Raw genomic sequence first — 18,836 nt, 5'->3', positions numbered from 1 at the left:
TTTTAATCAAATTTAATGGACGAAATAAACCCAACAAACATGTTTTTTTGTTGTTTTGTTTTTTGATCCACTGGAAAACCCATAGACAAAAAAATAACGAATACAGGTTTGAAATCAGTTTTAAAGTCAACTCAATATTCAGGGTTTATGCATGAATTAAAACAAAAAAAACGTGGAAAATATTCAGACAAATATAATACTGATTTAAAATCAGTTTTATCATGAACTGAACTTTCATTGCTTGTGTATAAATTACTTAAAAGGATGTCAAATGAACTCATTCAATCCCAAAACGAAATTTTATGTGTTTGTGTCCAGACATTCATTCCTAGGTTTGATATTTTTTTTCAAATAGTTTCAATTGCGTATAAATGGACGATACTTAATGAGTTAATTATTGACAAAATATTAACTGCTAACAATGGCTAAATAAGTATCCCTTTTAAAGCCGCAATTATGTAGTTAGTGCGTGTCGTAAACATGTCTCGTAAACCACCCATCCAGCACTGGGCCACTTCTGCAAAAAATTTGACTTGACAAATGTTCATTCTGCAAAAATTTGACTTGACTAATTTTCAAACGTTTTTACACTTTTTAATTTTTAAAGTGACAAATGAATTGAATCCATTTGATTCATTCCCCAGCCCTAGTTGTCCGGGTTTTACAATGTGCGGGGACAAAAGGGGGTCCCTCAGTCACACGTCATCAACGGAACGTAGTCGCGGTCGCAAGAGAACAAAACCCAACCGTCCGGCTTGATGAGACTCGCTCTGTCTGCCTCAAACAAAAGCCTCAAAAGAGGTGAAGCGCCATCGTCACAAAACTTACACAGCCGGCTATGAAGATCGATTCAAAGCAAAAAATAGCCAGGAAGAAAGAGGAGTGGGGGATAAAACGGGACACGGATGTGCTTTAATCTCGGGGGCCAAATCCCCAACCCCCCCCCCTTCTTCTGACCAATTAACTCAACTGGGATGGAGGCCGGAGGGTGCAGAGAAGTTTCTATTAAAAAGCCTGCAGCACCGCAATGGAAGCAAAAGACTCAGTCTGGACTCAAAGCATTTGTTCAGGGCAGGGTTGACCTACCTCAACCAAAATCGTTGGAATTTTCCCTATTTTACCCTATTTTGTTCAGCTGAATTCAGATCCCATGCTCGGGATCCGGACATCCTTTGTTACGACTATTTTAGATTTTCAACCAAGGATTACGCGATGTACACTCGCACCATGACGGTTTCCGCTTAATTCTCGGGTACTGCTGTAAGATAGTGTTTAGTGCTGTTGCTCCAGGGGTGTCAAACTCATTTTTATTAAGGGCCACATTGTAGTTCTAGTTTCTGTCAGAGGGCCGGTATGATTGTGAAGTCAAATCTTTTTTAAATGCTTTTGTAAAACACGCACCAAATTTTGAAATCAGAGGCCGGCAAAAAGTGATTGTGAATTTAAAAAATGCTTGTATTTTCTCCACAGATTTTTAAAAGTTAAAGACAACTTGCAAATTTGCTATTTTAGCCAGAAACTTGAAGTCAAATCAGCATTTCGCGGGCCACAAAAAAATGACGTGGAGGGCCGGATCTGGCCCCCGGGCCTTGAGTTTGACACCTGTGCTGTAAATAGCACGACAGCTTAATTATTATTTTTAAAGCATCCTTAATTAGCGTAATTAGCCATTGAACTTCAGTTTTAGTTTCTGTTCATTGCGCTTTTAATTTCAGTTTGGCGTCATGGTTATCTAACAGTGATGTCCGCATTCCAGGAAAAGAAAACATTCTGTGCTTTCCTACTTGATTGTATAACAATATTGTTTTTTCGATGTGTTTTGGATGAGTGAAGTCAGCCTTTATTGTTACACGCTGCCAAGATTTTGGGTGCTGAGTTCTAATTTTAAAATGGATGAATACCATTCAAACCAGGAAAAAAAAAATCCTGGAAAATATGGTTATATCATTTCATTCCTGTCGTATTGCTGTATTTATTAATTTGTTCGTGCCAGCCCTGTTAAAATAAAAAAGAAAAAAATAATGATTATTATTTTGTAATTATAGTATAATATTAAATAAGTTAAAATACTTCACCATTTACTGCAATGTTTTGTTAAGTTCTTTTTACCAGCCCTTAATCGTCTTTTTTAAAATTATTGTAGCAGTGCAATGATTAATCAAAAACTCACTGATATCAAATTAATCAATAATTAATTTTGATAGTTTAGAAAGCTAAAATGGTCCACGTCCTCAGAATTTCCACCTCCGCTCATTAAATATTCAGATTTATTTAGTCCTTTTTGAAAGCAGACCGATTATCATTGTTAAATCAAATTCAGATACTTAGAAATATTTCCTTTTACTTTGAGAAATAATGTTTTTCTTTTTAATGGTGACTAAACAACTGAATGAATACAAAAAAACAAAAAAAAGTTTTTTTTTCTACATTTCCTGAAACTGTTAGTTTGGCGGGGGAAAAAAAATCCCGCTTTATAGATTGAAATGAAAACATGCTTAAATTGATCAAATGTCATTTATAATCCATATAATCGACCATTTATTAAAGTAGTTATTTGCAGCCCTAATTGTAAACCCAACGGCTAAAAATCCTGTTTTTTCGAGGTTAATCCCAGCCAATGTTATTGACGTTTCGCATGGGAAAAAGCGAAGTGTTTGACAACAACTACGCACTTAGATAAACCCTACGTCCACAAACAATAGCGCGACCGGCTCGCAATCCTCGCCTCATGCCCTTAAACACCGTAGATATCGTCGCGTAGTGACCTTGGCGCCGCCTGCCTCGCCTCCACCTGCTCTAATGGATAAAAATACCCCACACCATCTTGTCAATAGAGACTCAAGGGCAGCTGCTAACAGGGGAATGCACAAACAAAAGACACACACATACGGCGGCGGGAGGTGTATGACAGTTGGAATAAAGTGCCGTCGCTGCACTCCGCGCGCTGAGCTGACAATTTACCGCCATATATTGTCATTAGCGGGTGACCTTCAGGCCCTCGACCGCGGCCGTCCGGCGGCCCGCTTACCTCGTTAAGTCGGCTCCGGCCGAGCCCGTTAAAAGCTTTTAATCGCATTCGTATCGACGAGACGTTTCGTTCCGTGCCAGAAGAGCAGAAAATGCAGTTATCAAACATGCGCTTTTTGCCCTGCGGCGGGATTTATTCATCTAATCCCGTCGTCGTCTGCTGGGTTGTCGTCTCCAGGCTTGTATGAATCCCTACATGAAACAACTCACATCAACAAAGTTCAATAGCTGTGCTAATTTCAAGTTTACGGCAAGAGATTTTTTATTTTTGTCAATTGAATTTTAGGGGGTAACGATTAATCAATTAAACAGTTCTCAAATGGGGGTAGTACAAGGTAGTATGTGACAAACTACGTTTTTCTTTTTTATGAACGAAGAGAAAATTAATTGAAACATGAAGGCATTTATTGCAAAAGTGTGTTATTGTGGCTTTTTTGCAAAACATCGTGTGCTCTGTAAATGTAGTTTCAAAGTTTAATAAATCAGACAACGATGGAACAACGTTTTATTTCGTTTCGCTTTATATACAGTACTGCATATATTTTCAATCCGATAAGGCTTAGTGCTGATTAGAGGGCAGTTGTGAAAAAAATAATATTATACAGAGGGCATATCATTGACAAAGGTTGAGAACCACTTAATTAATCAACAACCAATCAACTACCAAATTAATAAATCATTATTTTTGGTCATAAATAGTTTTGATACCTAAAATTGTCTCATTACTCAGAATTTCAGTCTCTTTAATGAAAATATTCTGGGGTTCCTATATGAAACCTTGAATAAAAATGTATAAACAAATTGCAAATATTTGCTGTTACTTTGGAAAATAATTATCAACTTTTTAGATGATTTTCTGATCTTACGGACTAATCCAGCTATGAAATAATAAAAAATGCATTTTTGAAAAACAAAAAACAAAAACAAAACAACAACAAAAACATTAATCAACTACTAAAATAATCATTAGTAGCACCCCCAGTTGGATTATTTTTTTTTTTTGTTCTTCACCAAAATACTAAAAATGATTTGCCCCTAAATACGCTGACTCCGGTTGGAATCAAGCCGTTCCAGCAGCGCAGCGAGACGTCGCATTTGCGTGACACGACTTGCTGACATATCCTTTTACGAGTCGCTGAGGTGGTCCCGCGTGCGGTCGTGCGGCTGGCCCCCCCGCTGGACTCTCGAAGACGTTATCTGGCTCACTGTCATGTGAGGAATGTGAGCCTCAACGCCCAAAATGGCCTCTCTCCGCTGTCCCCCGTAACAGGATCCTTCCAAGAATACCGCAGCAACTTTTAAAAGGGAACCGCGGAAGAGGTCAGCACTTCAAAGGAATTTACCTTATGTTTATTCGAGCGTCATTTTTTTTTTTTCCATTACCTCCACCGAGGATGGGTTACATTTGGTCATTTTTTTCAGTTTTCCAAAACTAAAAAGATGGAACGAGCGCTTCAAATTGCTCGGGAATTAGAAAAAGACAATTTTCTTCTATGAAAATTGATTCTATGACAAGGATTCCCCCCCCCCCCCAAATAAAAACAACTGAGTGCTGCAAAAGTTTTTTTTGTTTTTTTTAATGAATTAAACCTTTAAATAAATGCTTGTTGGGTTTATTTCTTCCAGAAGAATCGTAGTAATCCAGAATAATAGAATAAAGCCAAGATTTGATTTTTGGACTTATAGTTCGGCCTTATTTCTGTCCAATTGTGCCAATAATCTTTTATTCTATTATTATTATTTTTAATATCAGGTAGCAACAGCAGTTCATAACCTCCCTCTTGTGGAGGATTATATTGCAGATCTTTTTTTTTTCACTGGATTTTAGTGTTTACTACACGGGTGAATATTGATTAGAATTTGACCGTATCATTGTTTGATTTCGAGGCTGTCCCATTGTCATTTAAATCCAAACTAGCTATCACCGGCCGTAGTCATCAGTCTAAGACACGTATCTAAGTATACATTACAAATTGGAAGCCCGAGGACCGATGGCTCCATTCTTGTTGAAATCCTTTGTTTGATTCTTGTCTCAGCTGGCTAAAAGATGCATGGGGAGCTGCTTGCTATCTGGCCGCTGCCTTAAGCCTTAATGAATGCGAGGATTGCACATGGGGACTGCAGTGAATGGGAAGCCTTGTGTAATCTATGCCAGCAGGCCCCCATGGTGGTCCTAGATAACGCCAGCAGTTTTTCACCTATAGTCCAGGGCGGCGCACCTCTTCGTCTAACTCGCACAATAGAGGAAATGAGAGCCTTTTCGGTATTGATCGCCCCCGGATGGCAAGCTACCTGAACTGGCTGTTAATTGCAATTAGAAAAAATATATACCATGATTCCCCAAATATAAGACACACTTTTTTCCCCCCAAAATGAACGGCAAATATATGGGTGCATCCTATAAACTGTAACTTAAAAATGTAACGCGGATGTATGTTGGCGATTAGCAACAAGAGCCTGTTGTAGCTAAAAGCAGCTCATGTTAGCTGAGGTCGTTACGGCATTATTTTCTCTAAAAGAAGTGAGCAGACTGAACCATTGTCCGAGTCCATCCTTCTTCACACACAGGAATATTACTCAAACGGAGAGGATAATTAAAAAGTTACGATGTCTCCAGCTGATTCATTTAAGTGCACCAGTTAGAGAACACAGAATTTGACTCGTTTATTAAATGCAGTTTTGTGGCATATACACACAATCATACACTTGGTCAAACGCGAATGCTGCTCATTTTCCGTTATTTATGGCAAGATTTAACTCTTGGAAAAGCGAAAACCTCTTTGGTCTCATTCAATGTCACGCTGACGAGGCGTTCACTGACTACTCACAATGTAGAGAATCTCACACACTCAACACGCAACAAATATATAACTTGTGGATATGAACACAAAGTAGTTTTTACATTGTTGCCAAATTGTTGGTGCGTCTTATACCCAGTAATATAGAAAATACAAAAAATTTGACCCCAATTTTAAGGGTGTGTCTTAGATTTGGTGAATTACGGTATATGTCATGTCAGCATTGAGGCCTGATCCGCATTGGCATCCCGGAATGTTCTTTTCCTCTTGTGGGAGCAACCTGTATTCCTGGTGGGATTAGTTTGGGAAAGAACGAAAAGGGGGCAGGGGGATTAGATGTTGTGTTTTAGGTCACTGGCAACATTCTTGCCCTCAAGACTATTAGCCGGTATTGACCAACTTCTTATGGACAATTTGCCTTTTTTTTTTTTCCTTCCGTTTGTTTTTTTGGAGCTCTTAGTGGAGATGTAGAGTGCGACGTTACCTTGTAGCTACCTACAAATGAATGATGTTGATGAGGTCACTACCGATTAATTGGCCGATTATGGCCCTTCAAACATCGACCAAAAACGACCATCCAAATGGTTGATATTTATCGATTATTTGAATTATTTTTACCTCGTTGCTGATGATGTAATTCTGCTGACCTGTCGCTCAAAATAAAGTAAATCTGAATTTTTACAAGCACTTAATTCGGTGAGCGATGCATGGAAGTTGTGTTCTTAACATACAACTCAAAGTCACAGTGTAATAAAATGCATAAATTAATAATGCATAACAAGATGTTGTCATATTCATACTTATGATCGTCTTTGTAGGAAGTTTTCCTACACATGCCCACATCCTGGCTGCATTCACACGTCCTCGCCACATCTTATTTACAAGAGTTTTTTGCTGGGATTTTATCGCTCTGAGAGCTTTAATAAATAAAAGAAATAATAATTATAATAGTCAGGCAATTTTGGCAATGGAAAAGCTGGTCATTTTACATTCTTTCCATAAAACCAATCTGAAAACTATTGGGGAGCTAAGCCATAATTGATGGTTTGACATTTTTCTGCTCCCTTTTCTTGCTTGAGTGCTTGCGCAGATTTATTCATTGTCATTGAATTGGTCGAGGCTGCCATCTAGTGGTTTCCAGTTTAGCTTTCATTGCATCCTCCAGGATATGTCCTAACGAAATGATTGAATGACTACGGAAGCCCTAAAGGGACGTGGAGGATTTTATTTCACCCCTGTGGCAAGACAAGGGACATAACTTGATATTGCTATTATGATAATATATAAATGTTGTTTATTTTGTTGAAAAACGTTGTCATTTACGTTGGCATGAGACATCAATGGAAAGACCAAGTGTCCTCTATTTCTAAAACGTAATATCATTATGTTTATTCTGTGAAACACAGTTTTAAAATCTTAAAACATGGCATCTTTTGCTGTCTCAAATAAGTTCGTATTCAACTTTAGTTCTTGGGCAAAAAAATCCCCCTGACATCCAGTCTATTCATTTATGTCCACTTTAGTGGAAATTACTTTTTTGTCTACATTTTTTGACTCATTAGAGCTACCCTACTAAATCCTAGTGTCCTCCTCAGAGGACATCCTAGTCTTTGCATTCATGTCTTGTGTGTTTGGGTGGGACGTAATTAACTTTGCTTTATTTCTGAGACAAAACGAAAACAACAGTGGACACAAATGCATAGGCTGGGTTTCAAGAGGATATAGTATTTTATTATAGTTTTTTTTGGTGTTATTTACATATGAGTCACTAATTCATTGCATTATGGTAATGAACATTTAAATTACGACTCTTTTACCCTAACCAGTTTGAGATCGATCCACTCATTAATTAAATGACAGAAATTTTAATCGTTAACTCATTTTGCAGTCTTTCATCTCCCAGAAAGCTGCGAAAATAACACTTTATACACCGGAAATGTAACAAATTTAGTTAACTTTCACAATTATAATGTCATCCATCCAAACAAATCATTATTTGCTTTGAAAATAGAAGTTGAAATTTACATTTCAACTCCAAATCTCATTTATTATCATGCCCAAGAGTGAAATTACTCCGTGTGCCAGCAGATGGCAGTAGCTGACTAACAGTCTCCCTTTGCTGCATTGTGGACATAAGATTCCTCTTAGTAGTTGGAAATGTTGGGAGTGTGTGATGTAAGGGAGCCCTGCGGAATTTAAAGAAATTCTTCTAACACTATCGACTTCAGCGCGAGCAAAGCAATCCAGGCACGACTTGACCTTTTTCTTTGAATATTACAACATCAATTGCTTTCAACAGTGCTGAAAATAGTCAATACACAAACACACACACGCTCTTTGTGCCTCAGTGTGCATCAATACACAGCGGAGTTTTTCACCTCTCATTTGGATCAGATCCCAAAAAAAAAACCCTACTCACTGGTCCGCTTCATAGTAATATTGAAAGGAGAGTTCATCCCCGCCCCGCCCCACCATATCATAGTAGCGTTTATTCTATAGTGTTCATTCATTTGTAAATTGTTTCTAACTCAGCTGTTCTTGGCCGAGTAGCTGTCTGAATGCGCTTTTGTCCACACGGGGGCGATGGAGAAGTGCTTAGTCATGCTAGGTTTCCCATAAGAAAAACAAAGCATCTTCAAATAGTATTTTCGGTTTTAGGTGACATCTATACATATTTTAACGTGGATATTGTGTGTTTTCCTCAGGACCTGGAGATCGTCTACTCCTACCTCCATGGCATGGAAGCCCTGTCCAATTTGCGGGAGCACCAACTGAGGTGAGCGTTGCATTTTGCTAGCCGGAATTCTGCATTGGAACTACATTTGTAGTGGTATAGCGAGGTGTGTTTTGTTTATTTCTAAGTCGTCTGCCTGAAAATTGCGCCGTTATTGAGCATTTGTATGACGCAAGACAAAGTGAAGGCATGGAACATTCACTATAGCAGATATGTGTCATGTTCCAATTAATCGGCTCTTAATTTGAAAAGAAAAAGACAACTGATCTCAAAATGGCATTAAAATAGATTTCCTGCTCCATGCATAAACTCTGCAATCATCTCACGTACCTCCTTTTGATAGGCGCTTTTTTCTACCAATGGTTCAGGTACAAAAGTATTCTAAGAAACCGCATCACTGAATAATTGCATGAAAAAACTGTTTTTATGCACGGTTGCACCAGCTTTTCCTCAAATATCTAACAATATATCTATCTATGTGGGAAATAAACGTGACTTTCCCAGCAGCCATTGCTTTTCCAGCGTGCCTCGTGTGTGTGCATACATGTGGATTATCCCGTTGAGGGAACAATGTAAAGTACATGACCTGCGAACTGGAACATTCCATGCGGTGACTGGCCCCTTCCCAGCACTCGCTTTCCAGTCAGACACCACACTAACTAAAGGATTATGTTAAAAATCTTGTATTGTTGTTTTTCCCACACACAGGCTTGTTTTTTTTTTTTTTTCTTCTCAGCGCGTGCCCCTCAGCTGTGTTTTGATGAGCTACTGTAAGTTACAGCAGTCTCTGATGTTCTGATGTTATATAGTTCTTTCTGGAGGCTACAGAGGGTTCGGGGGGGGGGGGGGGGGGGGGGATGCTGATGACATTCTTGGGGCAACATGTGGCGGAAGGGTTGGAAAGCCTTTGGATGACTAAATATGGGAATTCATTTGTGGAACAGTAGTGGTATGCATCAGTGTTATTGGTTGCGTAATAGTCGTTTTTAATTAAACACATTCATAACTAAGGAATGAAATTATTGATGAAATTGCTTGTGAATGTGAAAGAGCTGGTGGTGAACAGGAAGGCAGTAGAATTAGAAGAGAATTAGAAAAATTTTTCTTTTTTGTTTTCTACTGGTCTGCGGTTTTATTTTTCTTCTTCTTAAAAGGGAAATATTTATATGTTCCGGGAGGGAGGCACATACAACCAGTCCTAGTATTAATCACAAAATAAATCCTGTTAAACAGGTAATTGGGTATCGACATCTTGTCGTGCATGTATCAAAAGAATGTGATGATGTGTGAATATACAGCAAATAGTAACACAAGAATGGAAATGTTATGTTTTTTTTTTTTCAGGCTAGGTGATATGGCGCAAAAATACAATGTCTCTTCTTTTTTCAGTCAGTTGATGGTGATTTAAATAAATTTGGATCAAAGTAATAAACCCAACAAATATTTGTATAAATCAGGTGTGATTTCTTAAAAAAAAGTTTTTAATATGTGCGCAAAATGTTCCCATAACAGTAATGCATACTGATTCAAATTAATTCAATTTATTGGCCAGTCCTGGTTTCGGTCGAGAAGTTGAAGTAATATGCAAAATATGCAAAATTATGATATAATACTCTGATATAATACTTAAGAAAATCATGTAATTTTTAAAAAATTAGCTCAGTAAATATATAAATAAAGAATGATCTGACTTTGCATCATTTATTATGACGATATTTGAATGTCAAATTTCCAAAAGTGTTTTTTTTTGCATTTTTTTTTCTCTTCTGAATACCCTCAGTTCGCCTTGAAATACCATTTTTCCGTTTGCAAATCCACAAAATTGTTCTCCATATTTCCTGTATGAACAAAAATCAAATCTTTGCTTCATTGCCCTTCATGTGTTTTCGTCGTGACTTCCTACTGTTTAATTTCTAGTGTATCGCTGGTCACTAAATACGACTTTAATGTTGCGATACAATCGTAAGCGACCATATTAGTAATCCATTTCAAAATCTTCTTCTGCCCCTGCTTCTGCAGGATCATGTGCGAGACGGTGCGCTACGAGAGACACGAAGCCAACGAAGTGCTCTACTAGTAAGTACAAACTTGACTACCACATTGTGATCTTGTTTGAACGGATACTTATAATATGAGACCTAATGGAGGCGTATTTGGAGTTGGCTGTACATCACTTTGGCGTGCGAGCCATTTGCGGCAAGACATGATTCAATAAGTGCAAGTGTAAAAACGGCTACGCGCATCCTCCTGTCTGGCTCAGTAGCATGATGACCCTAAAGCATATTTGGGATTTTGTTTTGTGTCGAGAAGCTAGTTTTTGTCCGCTCTCTTGCAGCAGTTACATGATCATAAACTAGAAATGGCAAACCAGATGAATATAAAAAAAGTTGTCATTTTGTTAAATTTAAGGGGAAAAGCTTTTTGAACATCTTTTTAGACTGATGCTTTCTGTGGTTATGCGTTTTTCATCCAACATTACACGCGGTAGATCTAACTATCATCAAATTGACGTTAGATGCGGCTAACATCGTATATATTCACATCAAAGCAACATACATACCAAGAACGTTTTCCCGAAACACGAGTTCACTAGCGGACCGTCGTGTCTGACATTAGCGTCGTCATCACATCATTAGGACGTTAGCATAACACACAGGAAGTACTTCGCATGACCTTAAACTAAACTTAAACATACATGCCCAAGGTTATCACAAAATAAACATTATTTCTCACAATTACAGCATCGCCATCTAAGATATGAAAGGCATTAGAAGAGTTTTTTTTTTGTTTTTGTTTTTTTTGTTTTTTACTTGGAACATATTAGGCTATTTATATGTAAAAAGTGCTGCTATTTACAAAAAGATTTACGTCACGAAAAGACTTCTGGAATGACTTCTCAAGAGTTTAGTACTCGTATTTATCGTTGTCATTACCATTGTGTGATTTTGATTAAAGCAGAATTAGTTTGACTGCGAATCACGTAATGCGGAATGTCCTGCACATATGACCTAGTTTACACAGTACATATACCCTCGCGGTACCCATATCACTGTGCGACAGAAGGATAATTGTGGGAAAAGTGCTCATTTTTCCACTCACATATATACTCAGACACACACTTGCACAATCTGAAGCTTATGAGAAAGTGCCTATATGGTGAAAAAGCCTGAACCCTGCAGGATTTACCGTCCGCAGATTACAGAGCTCTCGTAGATAAAGAGGCTGACCTGACACATTTTCGCTTGAGGTTGCTATCTTCTGATCAGCCTTTTAACCTCTTCACTCTCGCCATGTACAAGTACAACGGAAAAATATCTGCAGTGCATCGTGAGCGCCCCCCCCCCCCCCCAAAAAAAAAAACATTGCTCAATAGACTTTTCTTTTTGCGGATGCTGTCGAACGCTCAAAAGTTAGTTTGATGACAGCGCCGCCACGCCGTTACTCTCCCGTGCGCCTTTCATGGCGAAAGCGGCGCAAACAAAAACTTTTTCCTCGTTATATTTTTAGCATTTGGTTCGCGTCGGACGCCTGTCAAACGTCTTCCCAGCTTGTCAGTCCAAACCAAATACAGACGTCAACATTTGTTGACGCGTTGTTTACTTCAGCTCTTTTTTCTTTTTGAAACACCTGCCTGAGAGGAGAAATAAATAAATTATTTATCGCCGTTTGGTTTGGCCCGTCTGTCTTGGGTACATAATTGGGACTTGTTTAGTTGGAGTTCTCCAAAGTGTGTGTGTGTGTGTGTGTGTGTGTGTGTGTGTGTGTGTGTGTGTGTGCGTGCGTGTATGTATGTATGTATGTATGTATATATATATATATATATATATATATATATATATATATATATATATATATATATATATATTATTCACGCACCTAATTACACATAAGGACAATTTAGTGTGTCACCTGCCATGCATGTTTTTGGAGTGTGAGAGGAAGCCGGAGTACCCGGAGAAAACCCATGCAGGCTTGGGGAGACCATGCAAACTCCATACAGGAAGGAATTGAACTTGAGTCCTTTAACTGTGAGGCGGATGTGCTAACCACTGCCTTTATTAATGCCCTTATTGTCCCCTTACTGTTTTGTTTTGTTTATTGCCTTTATTATTGTGTGGAATGTAAGTCTGCTCGGGAAAGTGAACAGAATAAGAATTTAATTGTGTAGCGTTACCATGCATATGACACTAAAACTCTTGAATCTTGCCGCCTTACTTCGCATCACATGCAATATTATTTATTTTTCTTATTTTATTTTTTATTTTTTGCGAGGAGATGCTTGTAACCGTGGGAGTGCGCACCTGTCGCCGAGCACGCAATGAACAATCGCGTCAATTGAAGAAAGCCCAGCATCCCCGGCCGACATCTTTACGCATCGGCCGCCCCTTCCCGTACACGTGGCCCAATTCCGTCAAGCTGTCGTCGGGTTGGCTTGCCACAAGCAGCTTTCAACACATGCGCTTTCACAACATGTTTTGGAAGTGAATGGCAGCTAGCCCAACTTGTATGAATCTCCAGTTGCGCTTTCCCAACATGCTTTAAAAGTGAATGGCAGCTAGCCCAACGTGTGCGAATCTCCAATTCTTTCCTACTTAGTTCCGTAAAGTTTCCCATTGTTCCGAGTCGTGGCCGACGCAATGAGGCCTCGCAAAAGACGCAAAGAAATCTTCGCTTATCACACTGCGCACACACACACGTTCATAGACACAGTCCAAGTTGCTTTTCGGGTGTCTCCCTAATAATAATGTGGATGTTCAGCGCAGGAACCGCTTTTGAACTGGAAAAGTCTGGAGATTAACTTGTCAAAACGTTCCCGCCGGGAGAGTGCGTGTGCATTTGTTTGGTAATTATCTGCAAAAGGCTGCGCCAGCCAACAGCGGCGGCGTCATCACGCCGGGTCACCGCGAGTTTACTCCCGTCTGCGCTTCCTCGTCTCCTCGGGCGCTGGAATGGATGTGGGCGGACGAAGACGCGCTCGGCGGTTCATTCACAGTTCTCCCGTCTGCACGGCATGACACTGTTTTCACCTAGTTTTTTTTTTCCAATTCCAATGCTTTGTATTACTAGCTCAAATTTGAATTATACTTACACGTCTCACAGTGTTTGGTATAAATGAACGGACAAGGCATGAATAGTCAAAAATCACCAAAAGAATGTTGCTCATTGAATTGTTTATGGTGATTTATTTCTGGCTTTGTATTTTTTTTCTTCTTTTTATGATATTCCAATATACTCAAATACTATTTGTAGTACACACTATTTCCTACACTATTTTTATTTATTTATTTATTTATTTTTTACTTTGGTATTTGCAATATTAAATGATTTTGAAGTGCTTTCCCATCCATTTTTAAAAAAAATATTATTAATTGCTTTTCTGTCATGGGTATATTTTAATGTTTTGCATGTTGTAATATTTTGGCATCTCTTGGGATTTTTTTTCATAATATACGTGTTTTTTTCGCTCTTATATTTTTAATTTCTATTAATTTTAAAATTCAAAATTTTAAAATATGTCTAGATTTTTGGCATATTTTATTTTTCTCCTTTTCAAAATGTTTTTATATTTCATATTTTATTTCTTGTGGCCTACTGTTCTACTTTTTCTATGTGATTTTTGAGGATATTTTCTCTGTGCTACCTTTTTTCCCCCTTTTTTAGCATTTTTTTTTTTTTTGCAATTTTTTCTTGATTTTTTATCCATTGTACTGTGTAGTCCATGCAAGTGAATATTTAGATATTCAATCGTTTGTGTTGGAATTTGCACTAATGCTCTCATGTTTTTTTTTGTGTGTTTTTTTTTTTTTTATGTTCTCACAGCCCTGATGACATTGGAAGCTGCTGGTACATCCTTTTGTCAGGTTCCGTGTTCATCAAGGAGTCCATGTTTCTGCCAAGAAGCAGGTAGGTCCTCCGCCATTTTGTTTTGGGGCCTCATTGAGTGTTTTTATTTTTGTCATCATGGTTTTCTTTTCTGATTAGCCCCATTGCATTGTTGGGGGGGGTGAAGCTGGTTTTGTTACGCGCCGAACCAACGTGGGCGATCTCTTTTTTTTGCATTGCATAACACACAGACGAGTACACAGGCGGCCACTTTGCGGTGCTGTGAGAGGGCGGGAGTCGCTTGCCGGTCATCTGCTAAATTCACATGAACACGGGGGGCGGAGAGGTGTTATAAAGCAAGAAAAACATTGAATGCCAACTTTTTAACTTTATTGCTAATATGAAAGTGGGATGAAGAATTGGACTTTTTGTTGGAATCCAGAAGATGCTCCTACATTTGTCATTATTCTTTTTGCTCTCACATAATTAAAATCTGCACAGTTTTGCGTCACCTCTAAAAATGTTTACCATCTGAAAAGTTGATCATAAACAGGTAAAAAGGTGGAGTGACATCCAATGAATTTTAGTGTATAACTGCAAAAAGTCATTTTTTTACAGGCATATCTGAAGGCAGCACACTTGTCTTTCAGTTCAAGTCAAATTCAAGTTTTAGCCATAACTATAAGCTGTTAAAGTTTTAGCCAAAATTGCCAGTTTAACTGGAATCCCCGCATCTCCGACAACTCGAGAAAAGTATGTATGCCTCGGCTAGGGAACATGACCGGCTCAGATCTAAAATAGTTATTTTTTTGTGACTCGAAAAAACCAAAATGGGATCCAGGGAGGCGTCTTCCTGGAGCAACAAACGACTCGATGGCGTTGGCTTTCAGTCTGCTTTCTTCTTCACCCGTCTTCTATCTCAGCGGAGCTGACCGTCAATGAATGACTCATTAAACGAAGAAGTTTGTTTATCCCAGAGGCCAGTGCCACTTCAAACGTAACCCAAATAAGCCAAGCTCGACAAGTGGGTGACACACATTCGCGATGCGATTACGTACAGAGGGGCAATTGTCACATTTTGAAATGAATGTAATATACCACGTAATGCCATTATTCCAAGACTAATATGTATGCTGTTACGATACGCCAAATGTCATGGCTTTGAGGCTTAAGGTCACAGATATAATAATCATCCATTATTAATAGGAGTAGTTTGTTTTATTTTGGAAAAGTGTGACATTTGTATTTTCTTCTTTTTGAGGAAGTGTAAGATCAGTAGTCTGTCTTCTGTTTAGGAAAGTACAGCATCAGTAGTTTTCGAAATTATTATTTTGTTTTTGGTTGTGTGCATTATTATATGTTTTGTTTTTTGGAAATGCACAACTTTTGTTGTCTTCTTTTTAGGTTATTTTTTTTTACAATTTTAATGAATGTAGTAATAATGAAAAGCATTCCACTTCCTTATCTGGTTTCACTTGTGACATTTATTGACTTTTATCACAATTATCAGCTGACTGGCCAGGCGCTGGTCTGGTCTTAAATGTGTAGAAATTGCCTCACTTCCTGTCCAGGCAAGTAAAAACGAATAAGCAGCCAAGGAATGTTGCGCCATGACCTGCTGCGGTCAAGGTTAGCATAGTTCACAAGGGTTCTTATCAGTCATGACGCAGCAACCCAGAAACACTCATTTGTATTTTTTCTCTTCATTGCCCAATAATCTTACTGATTTGCATTTCAGCAAATTCACTTTGTAAGTGCATGCGGACAAATATTTGATAAATGAGTGATAAAGTGATAAGTGATCAAATCTTTAACTGTGAATGAGTAATCAAAAGTAAAAATGGTGGAGATTTTCTCCTCTTTTTCAAAAACATTGAAATATCTCTCAAGCTATGTGGCTGGTTATATATTGGTGTGAAATGGACATTCGATTTTTTGTTTTGTTTTGACAAAGTACGACAACTAGAGTAGGCAAAACTTTTTTTAAGCTGCAAAATGAAGAGAATGAAACTTTTTGTTGTTGTTTTGTTCTGTTGGGTTTTTTTGGGGGTGGGGGGTGTGGTTGGGGTGTGCCCAGCTATACTTGGATGTTCAGTGGAACTGTTTAGTCACAAAGTGACATGAGAGAGAGCTTCTAGTTATGCCGGAATAATTAAACACGATGCTTTAACTTTAAGCAGGCGTCAGTGTTACTTTTTGATCTTTGTTTTTGTTTTCGTGTACGAGGGGGTGTGTCAACTATACTTGGATATTATGTGGGAAGTTTTAACCATGGTAAAATGAGAGTGCGTTTGACATTTTTTTGTTTGTTTTTCATCATTTATTCTTCTTTTTTAAATCATTATTTTCATTATTGCTATCTTCATTCTTGCTCCGACGCTGGGGATGTTAACACGGGCTTGGGAAAGGCCGTTACTTCCCAAGGCATCATTATTCCGGTTGATTGCCTTGTTTTTACAACATGGTATTCATGAGTAACTTCTGCGGAATAGCGGGAGAATTCCTACTCCCCTCGCGCACCTCCCTCCCCCCTCAGTAATTGACACACTCCACCCTCTTGACTCCCTCGTAGCAGGAAGTGAGTCGCGCGCTGGAATGCCGGCTGCGTAGCGCATTACGAGGGGTAAAGGGAGGGTGGCGCGAAGGGGGCCGAGCCATCGGAAGGGGGCTGATCCACCAGCCGCACTCTGTTCATTCTAAACCTAGTGGTGTGGAGGTGCGCACAGTGGGATATATGCCGCAATCCCAGACCTGGAACATGCCCGCAGGATTTAACTGAGGGACTAGCCTTGCGGGATATTTCTGGAGGAGGAAGGAGGGTCGTCTAATCTTATCAGTTGGCGGCGTGGCTCCAGCAGCAGAGAGGTGGCGGGTGGGTAAGCGTCACTTTGCTCCCCGCGCCGTGGAAAAAGTGGCTTGTTTTGGTTGTGATGTTAAAATGTGAGCCGGGAGCGGGTAAAGCCTTCAAGGGCGTGGAATGCGCAGTGGGAGCTATTTTGGATCTGGAATGGAGCACTCTTTTGAAGCCGAATGTCAAAAGACGGGGTTCCTTGCTGCGAGGGATGCAAGGCGCAGCGACGATTGACTGATACCGCCTAGAAAAGTTTCCAAACTCTTTTTTTTTTTTGTCTTCCTTTTCATACTTATAATTTGAATGAACTGGGGTGTTTAACAGCGTTACAAAAAAATTCTAAGATCATACCTATCTTAGATGTGGTTTCACAAACAATGTGTACAATAAAATAAACATTTCTGCGTTTTAGAGGAGTGTAGCGTCAATTATTCTTCTTATTTGTAGAAAATACGTAACGTAATTTTGTCTTCTTTGTGGAATGTGCAACATACAGTACTTTATGTAATAGCTTGTTTTCTTTTTAGGAAAGTTAAAGCACTAAGAATCTGTCTTTTCCAAAACACGCAAATAAGGTAGGGCGTCATCAGTACTCGGGGTGTCCCGACGCAACTATTTCACTTCCGATACTGATATTGCAGCCGATATTAAATGTTACAAGACACGTAATCAAACAACGATATTTATTCCAAACATTTGGCTTACATGAATTCAACCTCAAACATCAGAATGTACTGCACTTGTATAACATTAAAAAACAGTGACAAACAACTCAAATTAAGTCAGTAAAAACAAACTAGAATATTTCAAATGCAAAGTAACAATACAAGTTTACATTCAGAATCAGATATTAACTTTTAGCATACTGTGTGATGGGTTGTTTTGATCACCTAGACTCTGCATGCAAGATCTATTTGCTGCTGGAGAGAAGAGCAGAAATGGAATTTGGAAGGGACTGCTTTTATATAAGTGTTAATTTTGGCACTTTGGATGTAGACCTACATAATCCAAATGTGTTTAATTTTTAATTTTTTAATTGTTTTAACGGACTAGATTAGAACACCCCAAATCAGCACTTTGTCTTCCTTTTAGGGAAGTGTAATATCAAATGTATTCAGTTTCGGTAAGAGCAATATCAGCAGTTTTATTCTTTTTATGAAAACGTGAACATTAGCACTTTCGTTTTCTCTTTAGAAAAGCGAAACATGACTTCTTTTTCCAAAATTAAAATAAACAGGGTCCCAAATAATGACTACGTGAAAATATTCATCCATTTTATAAGATTACATCTTCAATGTTTTTTTGTTTTTTTTAATGAAAATGCTAGTTCTCTTTACACTGCTTTTGTAAGGGAGCAATACGCAAAAGTGTCTTCAGTATTCTTGGTCACCGGCCTGTTATGAGGAGCTAAAAGTAGTCACAGCTCCATTGTGATTTCTCGCCAGTAGTTTGTCAGAGTCTATTCTTGAAAGTACGTACTGTGAGCTATCTGCATCCACGTGGCTGGAGGAATTGCGTTTACAAAGCTGAAAGGTGATTGGGTGGTCAGCTGCTACCCTGAGGCGGGGGGGGGGGGGGGGTGTTACAGTGGTATTCAATCCAG

At 38.7% G+C, this 18,836-nt stretch overlaps 1 protein-coding gene across 3 annotated transcripts in view; it reads left to right on the top strand.

Moving 5' to 3' along the window:
* rapgef2b (Rap guanine nucleotide exchange factor 2b) overlaps nt 1–18,836 on the top strand; it is an 80,777-nt gene that overhangs the window by 15,651 nt on the left and 46,290 nt on the right. For all 3 annotated transcript variants that reach the window (XM_088431993.1, XM_088431992.1, XM_088431991.1), the window contains exons 2-4: nt 8,531–8,601; nt 10,579–10,635; nt 14,380–14,463. In XM_088431993.1, the coding sequence (XP_088288119.1) occupies nt 8,531–8,601; nt 10,579–10,635; nt 14,380–14,463 (212 nt within the window). The remainder of the gene's footprint in view (nt 1–8,530; nt 8,602–10,578; nt 10,636–14,379; nt 14,464–18,836) is intronic.

Source organism: Hippichthys cyanospilos, chromosome 13 (assembly GCF_059441005.1).
Source record: "Hippichthys cyanospilos isolate Australia breed blue-spotted pipefish chromosome 13, RoL_Hcya_1.0, whole genome shotgun sequence".
Classification (NCBI taxonomy): domain Eukaryota; kingdom Metazoa; phylum Chordata; class Actinopteri; order Syngnathiformes; family Syngnathidae; genus Hippichthys; species Hippichthys cyanospilos.
Note: the sequence above shows the minus strand (reverse complement) of the source record. Positions and strands in the feature narration are given on the sequence as shown.